General features: G+C 37.4%; 1 protein-coding gene across 1 annotated transcript in view; it reads left to right on the top strand.

Annotated features, from left to right (window-relative positions):
* Positions 1–16934, top strand: part of LOC107084442 (serine-rich coiled-coil domain-containing protein 1-like) — a 123826-nt gene that overhangs the window by 87450 nt on the left and 19442 nt on the right. The window contains exon 9 of the mRNA XM_015374281.1: positions 8083–8160. Coding sequence (XP_015229767.1) covers positions 8083–8160 — 78 coding nt within the window. The remainder of the gene's footprint in view (positions 1–8082; positions 8161–16934) is intronic.

Genomic DNA, 16934 nt, shown 5'->3' on the forward strand with positions numbered 1-16934 from the left:
TCTAATTAAATGTAATTGTTTTCTTAAATGCATTTTTGTAACTAATTACATTCAAATATTAACCTGTTTTAATTTTTTTCCCCCGATTTGGATATTTTTGGATATTTGTATGAAAAGATTCGATAGAAATCAACTGAAGGTTATCTTGGGCTCCTGGGTACTGTTTTCTCTTTGGTAGGCAGAAGGACGTATGTCATTTTGTGAACAAAGCAGCAGCAAAACTCCTGAAGGTCACCTGTAGATATCCGCCAATTTATTAGTAGGCCAGTAGATTCTAACTAAGCACCTTGTTCTAAACACACGTGTGTGAGTAATGCACATAAAGCAGTTTATACTCTACTTATCTTGAAGCCTATTTTTAAGTGGTTTTCCAGTATTAAGGTGGTTCACTTGTTTTTTTTTTTCTTGTTTTTTGCCCTACTCTCTCTTCTTTGGCAGCTTTTCTCCTATGTTTCTCCCCCACAAATGTCAGAGCCTCACATTTTACTGCCGTGTAATTCAGACAAACCTTCAATATACAATCTGAAGTTTAGGAATGTAATATAAGAAAGAATCTGATCATAATGCCATGAGGACTTGAGATTTTGAATCTTCAATAAAATCCATATTTCCCCTATTTCATTTTTCTTCTGACACATCTAGTTGGATTACATCCAAAAACCTGCAGTTGTGAAATTTAAAAACATTTTTTTGCATTCTAAATTATTCATAGCTCCAAAATCATATAAAACCCTCTCACCCTTAGGCTGATTGCAGAAAGAAGAGTTAGACTGACGCTTTTTCTACGCAAGGGAGCAGAACAAAAAGTTTCCTTTTTATAAAGAGTCAAATTTAAACTTTCCTGAAATGCTTTATATCTTCTCTTGATAGTGTCCCAACTGAAAACTGTAATATCTATAAAAGCTGGATCAGATGTCCTTTTTAGTCTGGGAATTGTCCAGAATTAATGGTAAAATAGGGGCTAGCAATCAAAGTTCAGCTATTTCACTGCACTTGTATAAAAAGAGTGGATTATTATCATGAATATGACAATAGAATAACACTTTATGCTTTAAAAAAAGTATTGTAAGGACTTTGTGCAACTATTTATATTAGTAGCATCCATTGAATTTACACTCACTTCCCTCTGTATTAGGTATCTCTTTTCTTTTGCCATCAGGACTTTAACAAACTTGTCTCAGAGATGAATCAGTTGAATAAATTTTAGTTAAAGTTACGCACAGTTTCTTCATCAGCAGTTTTTAAATTCCCCACAACCCAAAGTTTTTCAGTTATATTAAGATTTAAAGGCTGTAGAGGCCATAGGTGTACATTGAACTCACTATCACGTAAAAACAGTCTTACATGGGAAAAAAAAAAAAAAATTAAAATCCATAAACCCTGGCCATATGGGTGCCTACAAAACATTAGCCAATCTACTTTGTCTACTGTCGAAAGTGGATTGGCTACTTGTTTGTCAAGTCAAAAATTTTGCGTACGTGCCGCCATGACATTAATTACGTAGCCTCCAATTGAACTCATATGCTGTTTAGCTAGCGGTCCACCATTACACCGAAGCACGAAGAAGTTCTCCTACGCTTGTTTGCTGCTGCGGCTTTTTTTTAGCTATTTTTTCACTCTTTTGTGTAAACTGAAGCATCAATAGCTGAAAAGAATCCTGACAAACCTAGATGGAAAAGAAGCTTCAAGTTTATGTACTGATCAAATGTATCTTGCATTTGTAAAGCTAACATAACATAATTGCTATAGCTACATAGCAAGATATTACATAGCAACATCATGCAGATGTTACATAGCAATATCATGCAGATATTTTTTAAATACAATGTTTTTATTAAAAAAGACATATTCACTGGGACGTGAAGGTGGCGCAGTGGTTGGTGCCCTCGACCCATGTAAGGCCTTACGAGGCCTTAGTCCCTGATGCGGCCGACCCGGGTTCGAATCCGGTCTGTGGTCATTTGCCCTTTCCTGTCAGCCTACTGTCCGAAAAACGAGCCACTACTGCCACAAAAACAAAAAAAAAAAAACAAAAAAAAAAACATATTAACCGTGGAGGGGTCCGCTAAGTGAAATCCCAAAGTAAGTACTAGCCGCAGCAGCAGCGAGAACACACCAACAAATTGTAATGAAGTGAAGTAAACTTGCAGTGATAACGCCGGCCTCTTTTTCTTACGGAGATTTTCCTGCTGACTAGGTGCATCCTCTCTAGGTAAAATACAAAATTACAGGCGGGGCGTTTAGAGCATAGAGAACCTTTGCGAAGGAGGGGGGACTGATGCATGTGCACGATTCAAAAATACACAAACAGCCGTGGGACATCACACCACAGAATCCTTTTTCCTGCCTATGAGGTGACGGAAGAAGCTGTAGACATGAATGATATGATCATAAAAATAATCATCCAAGGTTGGATGGATTTTAGCTAGTATCAGCTAGATGCATTAGAATATGAAAGAATATTTGTATTAACATATTTGGCAGGAACAGTTGGAGGTAAATGCTTTTATTAAGAGAATTGTATTCTTGGTTTTGAAGAACAAGGCAGCCGAAATGAAGAACATAAAAGTCAGATAAAAATAAATAAATGGTTTGATTCTGATTTATTTGGGAAAAGCATAAACTTCAGTATTTAGTTATTCTAAATGTCTCACATTGCTTTTTCAAGAAGCTTATTAAGATAGGTCTGTCCATTTTTATTAATAAAAAAAGTCAGCCGGGTAGTATTTTGCGGAACCCGGTGCGAGAGAGCAAGGTCAGAGATAATGAGATAAAATTTTTGAGTCTTGCTTAATATCCTGCTATCTGTTTCTGAAACACAATTCTTAATGCTGATGCCTATGCAAGAGATCAACTGAGTTTTGTTTAAATTTGCCAATAAATAAATGTATGATTAAATGCTCTAATGAGAAATTGTCCAAGCAGTCCTAAGAGATGAATAAGATATGAGTCAGAATTGGTTCCATTTTATTACAAAGCTTATTGCCTTTTATGAAGTTGGAGATAATAAGCACAGTGAGATTTCTGATTGCAGTTCAGCTGTGATTGATTAAAAAAATCTGCTGTACATACCGAGTAGATTTTTATGAATTATATTCTCAAAAATGGTTACAAATGCGTTGAAATAATAAGGGTAAAAAATAATGATAGCTGCTTGGATGGTCAAACCATCTGCCTTAAAGGTAATATGGAGGATTTTTTAAAAGACCCGCCCTCTCCACTTAAAAAAAAAATGCATGTGCAAGAGCACAAGCCCATTTCTCCTCATGCACTCCCTGTTTAAAATATGCTGTTCTCATAGCTCATACATGCTTACTGTGTCCACATACAGCGGGGACTACATAGTGGACTTTATAGCAAACTCAGTTAACTGACCGTTCGGACAGATGATCACTGCTTTTTGCCCCATTAATCGCGTAACTTCTCCACTGCGTGGTGCCTGCACCATCCTTGTTATTAGGGCCACTGTGACAGCAAATCCCATAGTGCTTGTGAGTAGAGCTCTCCAGGCAAAGTATGGATATATCTGCCTCTTCTGAGGCCTTTCTTTTCTTCTCATACCCTCTTAGAGACTTTTTCTCTTACGACCCTTGGGCCACTTTCAAAGAACTGCAGTGAGCTTCAATAACTGTCACAACAATAGCTCACGACAAATATATGCCTGAAAGTGCGCATGTGTGTTAGCCCTGTGGCTAACAGGGCATGCACGTAGGATGGCCTTGTGTAAACATATCATCAGAATGATTGACAATTAGGAGGATGATCCACCCTGAAATTAAAGATCATCCTCTATACCTTTAATTGTTTTTGAACTTCTAAGACTGCATGACATTCAGATTAAGACCTGAAGATTACCACTTAGGATTGATTTGATTGTTCTGAACTTTCTGTTTGTTTATAAAAACATATATATATATATATATATATATATATATATATATATATATATATATTATTCCAATTATTCCCAGACACCAGAATACCTTATCGTCATGTTTGTTAGCAAGTACTGAGAAGAGGCAGTTTTAACCTTTAACTCCAGCGAAATGTACCCTTCAGCTTGTCATCTGGGAATTGGAGGAATAGGTTATGGAAGCAGAAGATTCTTTCTTCACCATTATTGCAGTTTGATTTGGAATGTGTTTGTAGAGAAATAAGAGAAACCCTCACGTTTGTAATACCCTTTTCCCACTGGCTGAAAAACTCATTAAAACCTAGGAACAATCAGCTTGTAGTGGCAGTACGACTGGATTACTGACCCGTGTCAAATGACTCAGCAAGCGACCCGGGTTAAAATTGCCTTCAAAAGGCTCGGCTCCAATCGGCATACAGTGAGAACATCAGGCCCGGTTAGGCCCTCTAATTTACATTATACCATTGAACGCAACATATAGACGTCAACACTCCACACCAGTCACTTCTGATACAACAAGCAAAAACAACTCTGCTTAAATTTAATAAACATTGCACAGCAGTGATGAGAGGGATTCAGAGGGGCAAAGAGTGAAACAATAAAGCATACTTACCACGCTTCCTTCCATGTTACTCTCCATTGTTTACTTTTCTGACCTCTGTCGCACTAAGACATCATCAACGCTAAGCCAATGTGATGGTGTCACCAGATAGGCAGTAGGAAGGATCAGACTCAGATTTTTTGTCAAGGGAAAGGGAGCCAAATGCCGATTGTTAGTGGGTCAAACAAACAAAAAAAGAAACACATTAACCAGATCATTTCAGTAGGTAAGAGGCTTAATGATATTTTTTATAAAAATGTTTGGGAAAATGAAAGATTACTGCAGAAATGGAGCAATGTAGATCATCTTTGTTCCCTTTAAACTGAGTATTGACTCAAGTTATTAAGAGGTCTCAACCTCTATACAAAAGCATATATTTTTATTGAAGTTGACACACTTCAGTGATTCTGATCTGATTTATCTCTACAGAGGCCATTCCAATCACATTAGAAATAAATTCACATGCCCCATTTTTCTTTCCTAGCTTTCTATATTCAATTCAGCCTTACAAAATTGGTAAGAGTGCCACCTGATGGGAGATTTCATTCTCTGTGTGGTGCTTATTTTAGCACAGGGGTAAACTTAGTCATTTTTACTGTTGGGTTTGTTGATCTGATTCTCACATGAAATGATTTTTGAAACCTACTACTTGGTACAGTGTTGGCACTCGAGCCAAGTGACTACAAGGTTAGGCTATGGATAATGTTTCTGACAGAAAGCTTGATGTACTCACAAAAAGTGCAGAAAGATTCTCTATGTGTGGATTTAACTAGACAGCTCATTTAGTTTAGCCTTCATTCCTATTTGGGTGAGATTAATTTTAGAGGCTGACTAATGTGGTAATTGTCGCAGCATGCAGCTGCTTTTCCTATCCATTCTAAACCTCATGCTAGTCATTTTGATGCTGCCTGTGTCTAAGCAAGCAGTAGGGAAAAAAAAATATTCATATTATCTATAAATAACGTTATCTCCTTTGTAAAGACAGGGAAACGGGGGGCCAGTCTGATTCAACACCAGTGGGTTTTGTTTTTGTTAATTGTTTTCCTTTTTGCTCTTGGAAAACATGCGTTATTTGGTTTATCATTGCAGAGGCACTTAGCAGAGCTTTTAGTTTGTTGGCTTTTGTGGTAAATGCAGACCTCATTATTAGGTGGGCATTTAAAATGGAGGAAGTAGGAAAACAAAATCATCTCAACTTTTTCCCACACTTTTTGCAGATTTTCAAGGTATTGGATTTTAGATTTACAAACATTAGTTAGCACATATGAAGCTGCCAGGTCTCAGCTAAAGAAATTGCTTACTTGCAATGTCTTAAGGAATGAAAAAGCAGTTTCTGAAGTGCTTATGGGTCAAAGATCGTCAACGTTACCTTATACTTTGCAAGGAGGTAAATTATTGACTTATGCATTAACATCTTCATCTACATCACATAACCGACCATGTGAGTGTAATTGGTGCTGTAGGAAAGAGAGATGACTTTGTAGAAGACATAAAAACTGACCTAAATAATTGACCTAAATATGTTATAACATTAAAATTTTCCTTTGTAAATTCGAATGTAACTTTTTCTCTCCATGTTTTATAAATCTAACCCTCCTCCTTTATGCTACCATAGAACCCAGCAAAAGTGACCCAAAGAAAATAGTAATATATTTTTTTAATTGTTGCTTCTTTAGTCTGGTTTGGGTATTAACACTACAATTAATTTAAAATCCTGAACTGAATGAATGAATGTAGTCTGTTGTGCATTACAAACATAAATAAATAAAAATTAAAAGCAGATAAAACTGTGTTATGCACAATACATTTGCAATGTGGAAAAGGAGGGATAAACAGAGCTTCCAGGAGTCTGAAATAACAGAAAAAGTATCTAGATTTGTTAGAAATCAGTTTCTTGGGGTCTAAAAACTCACATATAAATGAATATAGAGACATGGTTGATTAAAGGGATAATATGGCTGCTGCTTGACCACTTACAGCAGTTTGGACCTTTAAGTTTTCTACCAGACACACTTACATTTTAAATTCTTATAGTTGATGCAGAAGATTATACACAATCCCCTCCCACTGGTAATTATGGTAATTATTTAAAACCTACAAAAAGCATCACTCAGATTCATTGCAGTCCAGCATTTATTTTGGCTTTCTTTGAGGTAGCTTACCATTTCAGATGTTCTATTTTTTTTTTTCATATAAACATATAAAAGAAGTCCACTGCTGTTTCCTCTGTGAAAAGAGGAAAAGATTGTTTTCCTTTTTGTAAACAAAGAACATTTAATTAAGGATGTGCTGTTGGTTGATGAGGTTCTAGATTTAAAATAGAACAGAAACAAAAGTTTTGATGTATTTGATAGAAAAGGACTGGATCTGTTAAAGAAAAAAAACAAACTCAAAGAAGTCTCTGAACTTACAGTAGTTCCCCAACACATCATTTTACTTGTCTGAAATCTGACTTCTAGGACCATTAAGTTGAGGCAAGCTGCAATTATTTGCGGTTTGCCTTTAATTTTCTTCACTGAATTTTGATGTACTTCAAGGAAATGTTACAGGCTAGGTGTCTAGTAGTTTGCATAAGCAAGGTCATTTGAATGGATGGGAAAGTAGCTACAGTATATGCTTCCCTGTGGTCTCTCTGACTCTTGGTGTGTCCTTTAGCAAGACAGATCCCTATAGTTTCAGATCATCATACCCAGCCTGAGGCCCTCTCTGTCCTATCCTTCACTCCATCCTTCCAACCCCCCTACCTTTTCCCTAAGTTTCCCTCTTCATTTTCCTCCCGTTATCTGGCCCCTCTTCCCTTTTTTGACGATGCCCTTGACGAGGTAATGACTGCCTGTCAATTTGTTCTGTCTATCTTTCCACTTATGATTTCTCGCTTGTCTCATTTTTTTCTCACTTTGTTATTCTTCGCTGACAGTTTAAACGCTTTTCTGTCTTAAGAATGAAGTTGTCTATTTTAACTAAAATTGCTTCTTTTGACCTTCCAGGGAGCCATGCTCTTTTATTTCCCCTCATCAATAAACGGCTTGGTGTTACAAAACCTTCGCATTCTTTAAAAACAAAACAAGCAAACAAACAAACTATATATATATATATATATATATATATATATATATATATATATATATATATATATATATATATAGGATGTTGCCTTCAAAACATGTATTTTTTAATTTGTATTGTCATTACTCTATGCTGTATGTCTTTTCTTTTTGCAGTGCCTCTTATCTTCTTTACAGTAATATCCTATGAGAACTGAAGGTCAAATTAAATCGCTTTGTACTTGTGATGCTGCCCCTTTTATGCTTCAATTTTATCACCAAGCTATTCCAAAAGAGATCACTGTTTTAAAACATGCACAAAATGACATCTTTACTACACACACTGAAGCTAAGAATACCATTGACAAATAAACTCATAAATACGAATAAAACAGATGGCGAATATAAAACCACCTCTTCCTGCCATTTTCCTCTTAGGCTTTTTGCGGGAATATGGTCCCAGGGATAAATCACCACTGTGTTTGGGTTTATGTCTAAAAGAGCGTCTTTCTTCTTATGCTTAGGATCTCAACAGAGAGGAAGCCCTTCTGCAGCAGCTGAAAGAAAAAGATGAGCTGATTCTCAGACTCCAGAGTGAACTGGTAAGATTGATTTTAAAGGATAAAATTATTAGTTTGTTTCTGAAATCAGGCTCTTGTTACAGTAATACAAGAATCCGTTAAGTAAAAAAAAAAACCTTAAGTCTTACATATAATCATCTCCATTGTGGGGTTTTTAAAGTCCTTAATTTGTGCTGTTTTTCTATTATTGTGTTATTCTAGTTACATCTGAAACTAGACGTATTACGCCAGTTACTAAAATAAATGTGATTCAGTTTGTTGTTCAAACTTCACTGTCCAAACATCATTTAGACTGAACTCTTTTTGTGTTAATTCATTTTTATTTGCTAAATGCAACCCTAATCAGAGAAAACATTTTAGGAAATTCTTAAAATTCAGAATTCCAGTCGCCTTTACCTTTATCATTTATGAACTATATAACCTGGTTTATAAATGTTCTGGGTTTCAAAAACCTTGAGTTTTTTAACCATTTTTAGCTCTGCTTGTACATTTTTCTGCTGGACTGAGATCAAGGCTTTATGGTGGCCAGTTTAAACCAATGATTTGTTTGACGTACAGTAAAGCCACCTTGTTTCTAACTTAGTTATTCTTAATGATGTTTATTCAAAAGACCCATTTGTTCCCAAACATTAAAGGGGTCATAGATTGCAAAACCAAGTTTACATTGTCATAGATGAATAACGGTAGTTCAGTGGGTGAAATGGACGTAGAGAGAAGTTCAAACCCCATCTATGCCTCCTTTCTCTGCAAATCTCACATTTCTAAACTTCCACCATAAAATGGGCGAATCCAAACGAAGCACCGAATTGACGTCATTTCGGCGATATTGTCTTATTTGGTTCTGGCCTGTACTTTTGTCACACATTGAAATTGACATACAGACCAGCCCATTGGTTCACTGACCCAAGAACATGAATAGAGGTAGATGCAAGACACCAGTTTAGCTGTTTAGCCTACAGTTGGTAGTTGCCTTACCTTGCTTCCCCCTGCCTGCCCAGTTCAGGCGGGGAGGAGCACTGTAGTCGACTAAAATCCTGGACTATTTTGAAATATCCCCACCCCCGTACATTTTTTTAGGTGTGAAAAGTAGGACATGTCCAGGAAAAAGATGACGTCGGGTTACCCTACCATATCAGCAATTTGTTGTTTCAGTGAGTGAGTGCTTGTTGCTATGATGCGTCTTTGCTCAGCAGCTTTGCTTATTGTAAACCAACCAATCAGCTCATTTAAATATTCATGGGCATACCATAAAAGGAGGGAAATCTCACATTTCATTCTAGGGCTTTTAACCAGGCTTGCATTAGGGCTCATAGAACAGCAAATATGCTATTTTCAGCTCAACCAATGTTACACACCCTATTCAGAGACCTTAAAGGAATAGTACACCCAAAACATGATTAGCCTTCATTTTCTACACACCCCCATGCTGAACAACACCCTGGAGTACTTTTTTGATATCTCAAATGCATCTGGAGATCTGGGAGGCTTCTTGCTGTCTGCTGACATTCAAATAATGGAGGTCTATGGTGCCCGAGACAGAAAGGTCCATAAAAGTCCACAAAAAACGTGTCAATATTCCTCCATACTGCTCGTCCAATGTATTCCAAGTGTCCTGAGTGGGTAGCATCCAGAATTTACTCGAAACGAAGTCATTTAGAATGTTTTTAGAGCATAAACAGTAGTGTATAGGATTTCCTGAAAGCGCGCACCTGCGCGTTCACGAGTCTACGGAAACCGTGGCAGACCAAACCAGATGAAAGTGCGCATTCAGCGTCTGCTCTGCCAAAAATGCAAGTGTAGAAGAAGAAATGTGCTGTTTACCTATGCAAAGAAAGAAACAACGAAAGAAAAATGTCTGAGGACTTCAGTGTTGAGGAAGAGCATGAGTTCTTTGCCGAGCTGAATGCGCACTTTCATCTGGTTTGGTCTGCCGCGGTTTCCGTAGCGTCGTGAACGCGCTTTCAGGAAATCCTATACACTACTGTTTATGCTCTAAAAACATTCTAAATGACTTCGTTTGGAGTAAATTCTGGATGCTACCCACTCAGGACACTTGGAATACATTGGACGAGCAGTATGGAGAAATATTGAAACGTTTTTTGTGGACTTTTATGGACCTTTCTGCCTCGGGCACCATGGACCTCATTATTTGAATGTCAGCAGACAGCAAGAAGCCTCCCAGATCTCCAGATGCATTTGAGATATCAAAAAAGTACTCCAGAGTGTTGTTCAGCATGGGGGTGAGTAGAAAATGAAGGCTAATCATGTTTTGGGTGTACTATTCCTTTAAGGACCAACACCAAATACCCTATATAATCACTCTATGACCCCTTTAACTTAGCTGATTTTTGTGTTAATACTATTTTTAATATTTTTACATAATATTGGTTACTAATAACGATATCTATAAAGTTTAGTCCCCTTAGCAACATAGCTCCTTCACAATATCATTCTTCTGCTTTATTACTTTACCATTTGGTTGTGTTCTATAGTCTTATTCGAAGGTAAAATGGTTAATTTGCCAAATGCTTCAGTTTTAGTTTCATTACACCAAACGGCATATCTCCCAAAGTTAAGTTCTTTTTGTATCGCGGTGCTTACAAACTGCATCTTTTTTTTTATTAATTTCCTGGAAAAACTGCTTCTTCCTTTGTAAATGGTGTTTCACTCCTTACAAATACAGGATTAGTTTCACTGTATTCTCTTTCAACAGCTTCAGCCATCAGCTTGACTTGGTTTGTTGTTGTTGTTTTCCTGGTTCTGATGCACAGATTACCCAGCAGCCCATATTAATCCCTTGGTATCAGAACGTGTCACCTATAAAAGGCTGGTCTTTCCCATAGTGTTTATATAGATATGGTCCTTTGAAAAGATTAACGTTGTGCCTTTAGGTAGATAGAAATTGTACCAAGATGAACCAGATTTGTTGGAATCCACAATTCTTATTCTGACATATTGCCTCTTTTCTTTTGATATCCTAGAATATCACATAAAGAAGCATTGTGTCTGAGGTCTTGCCTTAAAATAATACCTGGGTGTGCCTTCTTAAAATAAATAAATAAAGGCACAACTTTAATATGTCTTAATATCTGGTTCAGCCATATATCTTCAATGTGTAAAATAATTCGTCCGTTGTTTTTTTCCATCTTCTGTTTTTATCTTTTTAAAATGCATTGGCAGTATTTATTAATTACACATGTCAAGCACTTTTTGATTAGTCTAATTGCTGTTAGGCAAAACCCCAAAGGCCTCAATACACGGCTGTAATGTTTCCCAAGACTCAATGAAGAAATTCTGCTTACAAAACTTGGTTGTTGTTGTTTGCTTAGAGAAATTAAAATAAAACTTTTCTTGTTTCTTTCACACTGCCAGCTCATTTGTCATGAGAGAGTAAGATTAATAAAGTTTGGTTTGAATTCGGTCTTTTTATAAGTTGGCTAAAACCAGTCATCAATCACTGTAATGAGGCTTACTGGCATTGAAATTAGGGAATCGTGGTGTAGTCAATCTACAAAGTTCATTAAAGGGGAGATATTATTAAAAAAATAAATACTGTTCAGGTTTTGAATATATTTTGTTGTGTCCTTGGAGTCACTGAAAATGAAAAAGAAAGAATTTTGTTTCTTCAGGTCTTGTGTTGATATTTACATGCCGTTTAAGTCATATTTTTCCGTTCAGTTTCTTTTTTTTTTTTTTTTTTATGAAGACAAAACAAAAAGCAGATTAATAGAAACGTCTGGTTATCTTGTAAATTACATCAATATGGAGAGGGCCTTTTTTTACTCAAAGCATTCCAGAGGACAAGTGCCTTTGCATCCTTGGTCAGTATGAAGAAAGATTCTTGGAAATACTGAGGTCTGAGGGGTCAGTTTCTTTGTCTACTGGGAGTAAAATTAAGTCTGTTATGGCATACCAGTAAATGATAAATTGTTTAAATCGCACACATCCTCTTTCAGTTTATGGACTGAGCTAGCTTTTGGATCTCTTAACTTCATCTGTAAGCTCGGCTTCCTCTCCCCTTGGATGTAATAAACTATATGTAACTGATCAACACAGTTCGCCATGTGTAAAACAATATTACATAAGATTTTGAATATTGTTTGGTCGCTATTTCTGTCTTGGGGAACACATGATCCAAATACATTCAGCGATGTTTTTGGTATTTGCGTTATCTAGCTTATTAACTATGTAGGGACTCTTGTATAAAATATCTTTTCATTCATATTTTAGGGACTTTTTTTATTAGAGGATTATTTTAGCATCTGACGTATGGATTTTGTTAAATTATTGTCAGTAATATTAATCATTGGAGTACAGCTTATGTTGCTACTGCAAATTGCTTAAGTTTTTCTGCTACTGTTTAAGCACTTTATTTTTTCAACATGTGGTTGTCATTGTTTCAGATTATATTTTCCTCTTAGTCTTGGTCAAACTCTGGAAAAAATTCTGTTATTGGCATCAAAGTTTTTGTGCCACTAGATGACTGTACCTGTGCTATCAGATAAGATACTTTATATACACTGTAATCACCTTATATCTCTACTTTATTGTTTACCATCCACTTTATATATCTGGATACATTGTATATACTTCATGCACCTTTTCCTCCTTTGTGCATCTTCTGTTTTTTATAACAGCCGATGTCAGAAGTGAATTTCTCCATTGTGAATTCAATAAAGTTCTGTTGTATTCTATCAAACTACAAGTATGGTCAAACAGAGTGAAGTGTAAAGGGCTGGTTATTCTCCCGCAGCAGTGTGTTGCAGTGAGCTTGTCGCAGATATCTTTGATTTATGCCCAATATTGAAGCGTGGTCTGCGCTATGTCATTCCACGCCACAACGCAAGAGGGACAATCACAAACTTGCTGTGGGTCTAGATATGGCTGAGGTGGTGAGGACGTGGGGTAAAGTTTGTGCAACAACCGAGGGGCATGGGGCAAAAAAGAGCGGGAAACCAGGTGGAAAAAGGGTCCCAGCGTTCTCGCGCTCCTTGCTCTTCTAGCTAGTCCAACTTCGCGAGTCGTTTTCCAAATGGCGGTCATACAAACAAAACAAGCCGGTAAGGTACCAAACAGGAAATACACATAGTGTAGAGTGGATGTAGATTTGAACAATAAGATGCCTCTTGTCTGTGGCACTGTCTGCGGTCACCTACAATTTTGGAGAGGGGGGGCTGGTAGTGAAGATTCCATTTATATTTAAAAAAAGCCCAGAGCAAAGTAAGACAGCTCAAGAGGCACACTGAAAAATCAGTAAAGCCGAGCATACACTGTCTGATATTTTCAATCATTGCACACAGCTACAGGTCACACTGTATAACGAAACCGCAGAGTTTAAAAGTTTACAGCTCACAATTTATGTTCTCACACTGTGCAACCGGACAACTGATGCAATCTACCTGCTCACACTGTACGTCTAAAAACCAAGTCGGACTCAGCTCCACAGTGAGATCTTGCACTCCATTATATACTTCACAGATTTTCATCGCACTGTCGACATCATCAACGCTCACCCAGCAGGTTGACATCATCAGGCTCGCCGTGCGGAGGGACGGGCCACACAGATTGCCAGCAGGGAATTAGACCCGGCTTTTTGGTCAAATGGGAAAAGAGCCACAAGCCGATTGTTAGCGGGTCAACCCGATTTTTGAAAAACCCAGGTTTTCAGTGGGGAAGCGACTTTATTATATTTACTTCACCTATTAGTGGTTAATTATTTTTTGCACCATGATATTTTTTCAAATTTTTTTTTAAAAACGTAGTTTTGCTGCTCTGAATTATGTAAGGTGCATTGATGATTGAAATATGAACACACAAATATCTGCAATGCTTCTTCACAATTCGGTGAAGCTCAGTGGCTGGAAAGTTTTTCTTTCTCAGGACAATGCTCTTTTCAAAGCTCCTTGCTGAGTGGCAGAGAAAAGAATCCCCTTAAAAGATGAGAAGATAGAAATTCAAAAAGTTGCTGCAAATTTCTCACATTTTAATTACCAGCTGACAAAAATACTTTCTCTATTTTGGAAGTTCAAACTGTATCCTAATGCCAGCGAATTTTCACAACACAATTATTTGTTTAGACAGAATTCCTACGATAAGAAGATAAAGAGGCAGCAAGGGAAAGGAAATCAGTTAGTTTCTTGTTCATCCTTTCAAATGCTCATGAAATATGATACATAAAAAAATCTATAAAATATGTTGTGTTATTATATTTTCTAGTGTTTTTGAAAGCTTGATTCTTGGAACAGCTCCTGAGATGCACAATACACAAAATCTATCATCATTTGTCATCTGCATGTCTGTAATTTGTCACCTGCTCTATCAAAGTAATGGAATGCAGACATTATGGCGAGGCTTTGCAGAATAATGTGTCAGTGTTAAAGCTGTGAGCGATGCCAGAACAACCCACTGACTTGAGTCTCATGCATCTGATTGTTTGATCACTTTTTGGCACTGGCATCCATTTTTTTCCCAGCCCTTTCATCTCCTTCGATCATCCCTGTTTATTTTCCCGTAAGCAGCTTCTGTTTTCATCTGCTTTCCTTTTTAATTCAGCCTGATTCAGATTTGAACCTAATACAAAAACGAGCAATTGGCCAGCATTGTGGCATTGGTCTCCCCCTTCAACTCACTGACCACTAGAGCTACACAAGAAAGTCTTTAGAAAACCGTTAACTCTGCTAAACCTGCAACCTTAGGAGAATAATTTTATATTTAGAGCAAATACTAGTGTTCATAGTACTTGCGTCTTTGTATGCTCTCTGCATACATTGTTCTATTAAGAGCAAATTTTGATCAACAGTGCTTCAACTTCCCATCAAATCATATCTATTCATTTATCCTAATGACCTACCCATCTGTTATGGCAAATTAAACCTGAGCAAATTAGAGTTTAACCATCTGGAAAAAAATTTTTTTTAGCTTTAACTGCATGTATATTCCCCAAATGGGCGGGATCTAAGTCCCTTCTAGCTAATGTGTGCTGCAATCAAATACCCAGTCTTCCTCCAGAGAGGAGTCTGGATTCATAAATGCGAGAGAAAGGAAATTGTGTTCTTTTCAAAATTGTGTTTGCGTATCCAGTTGAACACCTTTTCTTTCACAATGAGATTCCAAAAATTCCTCAAACTTTTCTCCCTTCTTTTTTGTCCTTTCCTTATTTTTATAACAGTGATCCCTTTTGTTGTTGTCATGCACACGTGTAGAGCTTTGGATCACATGTGTAAGGCCTATCATTAGGATGACAAGATGAAGACCAGTTCAAGGTGTTTGAGATGTAGAAACACCTGAGAGAGCTCGAAAAGTAGCAGCTTTCAGCCGCCATGAGAGGCAAAACGGGAATAACTTTTAGATGTATCCAGCTACAGGTGTTGTTCTCAGCTAACCATAATCTTAACATCAACTCCTAACCTTAAGCTTCACTGTCCTACAAAATAGAGTTGTACATTTGAAGAAAGCCAGGGCTGGCTTTCCTGAAAACAACCAGAGTATTCTATTAAATAACCAATTGGATCATTTTTCTTTGATAATGTTTTTTTGTGAAGGAATACAGAGCAGGCTGATTTTTATTTTTTTGCAAGTTCTGGCCCTTGTGGGATGTGCATAAACATGATTGATAAAGAAATTACTTAAACTGAAATCCTTGAGGGCCTCTAGTCCTGCAAAGTTTAGATTTGTCCTTTGGCCGACACACGTGAATCCAATAGTTAACCTACCTCACTAGCAGCAGTCAACCAATGAAGAGCTCTGCTAATGATCTCATATTGGAATCAGGTGTGTTGAGATGCATCCAAAAGTTGCAGCACACATGCCCAAATTAATTTAATTATAGAACGGAGACCAAATACCTGGTCATTTTCTGATTATTATGTTGTTCAGTGTAACCAAAATAATTTTTTCATTTCATTATTTCCAACCAATCTATTCTTAAAATATATACAAACTCAATCCAACTTATTGCAACTCTCCTACAAACTCCCACAGTGGGAGTATTGGCCTAGTGGTTAGAGCAGGTTGCTCTGAGAAGGTTGCAAGCACCCGGTTCGATCCCCACACCCTGTACTCTAGGTCCCTGAGCAAGAACCTTTACCCCACACTGCTCCGAGGTCACCGCACAGTGAGGCATCGGACCTCAACGATTTCGGGTTCTTTCCTACATGAAACAAGTCTACCCCACATGAAGTTTCATGGAAACACCCCTTCCACCACTGACCCACTCCTCGCACCTCAGTTCATCTCATAACATCAGTACTAACAGAAAATTCAGGGATAAATAAATATCAACAATCTAGAAAGGAGCAAAAATTTGTATTTCTGTTTAAAATAGAACCATTTCAGGCCAGGGACATTGCTGACATTAGTGATGTTGTATCTAAGGACCTGTCCAGAAGTTGTTTAGCCCCTGAGGCTTAAAGATCCCCTCACTCCACGATAGTCTACATTTCATTTGATTTTAAAACTGAAACATTTTGGACAGTAGAGTCTCAACAAAAGTCTGGCTCCAGCACATATTAGTGCAGTCCACACAGAATAAAAAACAGCAATAACACTGCATGAAAAGTGAGATTTTCATCCCCGTAAACTCCCGCAGATCTCCCTGATTTTCGTCAGTTTCCGACAATTTGCAACCCGCGCTTGTCCCCGTTTGTCAGTGCCACAAATTGTCGGAAACGGACTCTGACGTATGTGGAGAGCGATCAGCTGTACTAATGGCCCTAATTAGCATATGAATGTAGTGAACCCGCGCGGCTGGCCAGGTCTGGGTTGAATAACCTTCCCAGTATTGGCTGAAACCACTA

The sequence above is a fragment of the Cyprinodon variegatus genome, unplaced genomic scaffold, assembly GCF_000732505.1.
Source record: "Cyprinodon variegatus isolate N-32 unplaced genomic scaffold, C_variegatus-1.0 Scaffold100, whole genome shotgun sequence".
NCBI lineage: Eukaryota > Metazoa > Chordata > Actinopteri > Cyprinodontiformes > Cyprinodontidae > Cyprinodon > Cyprinodon variegatus.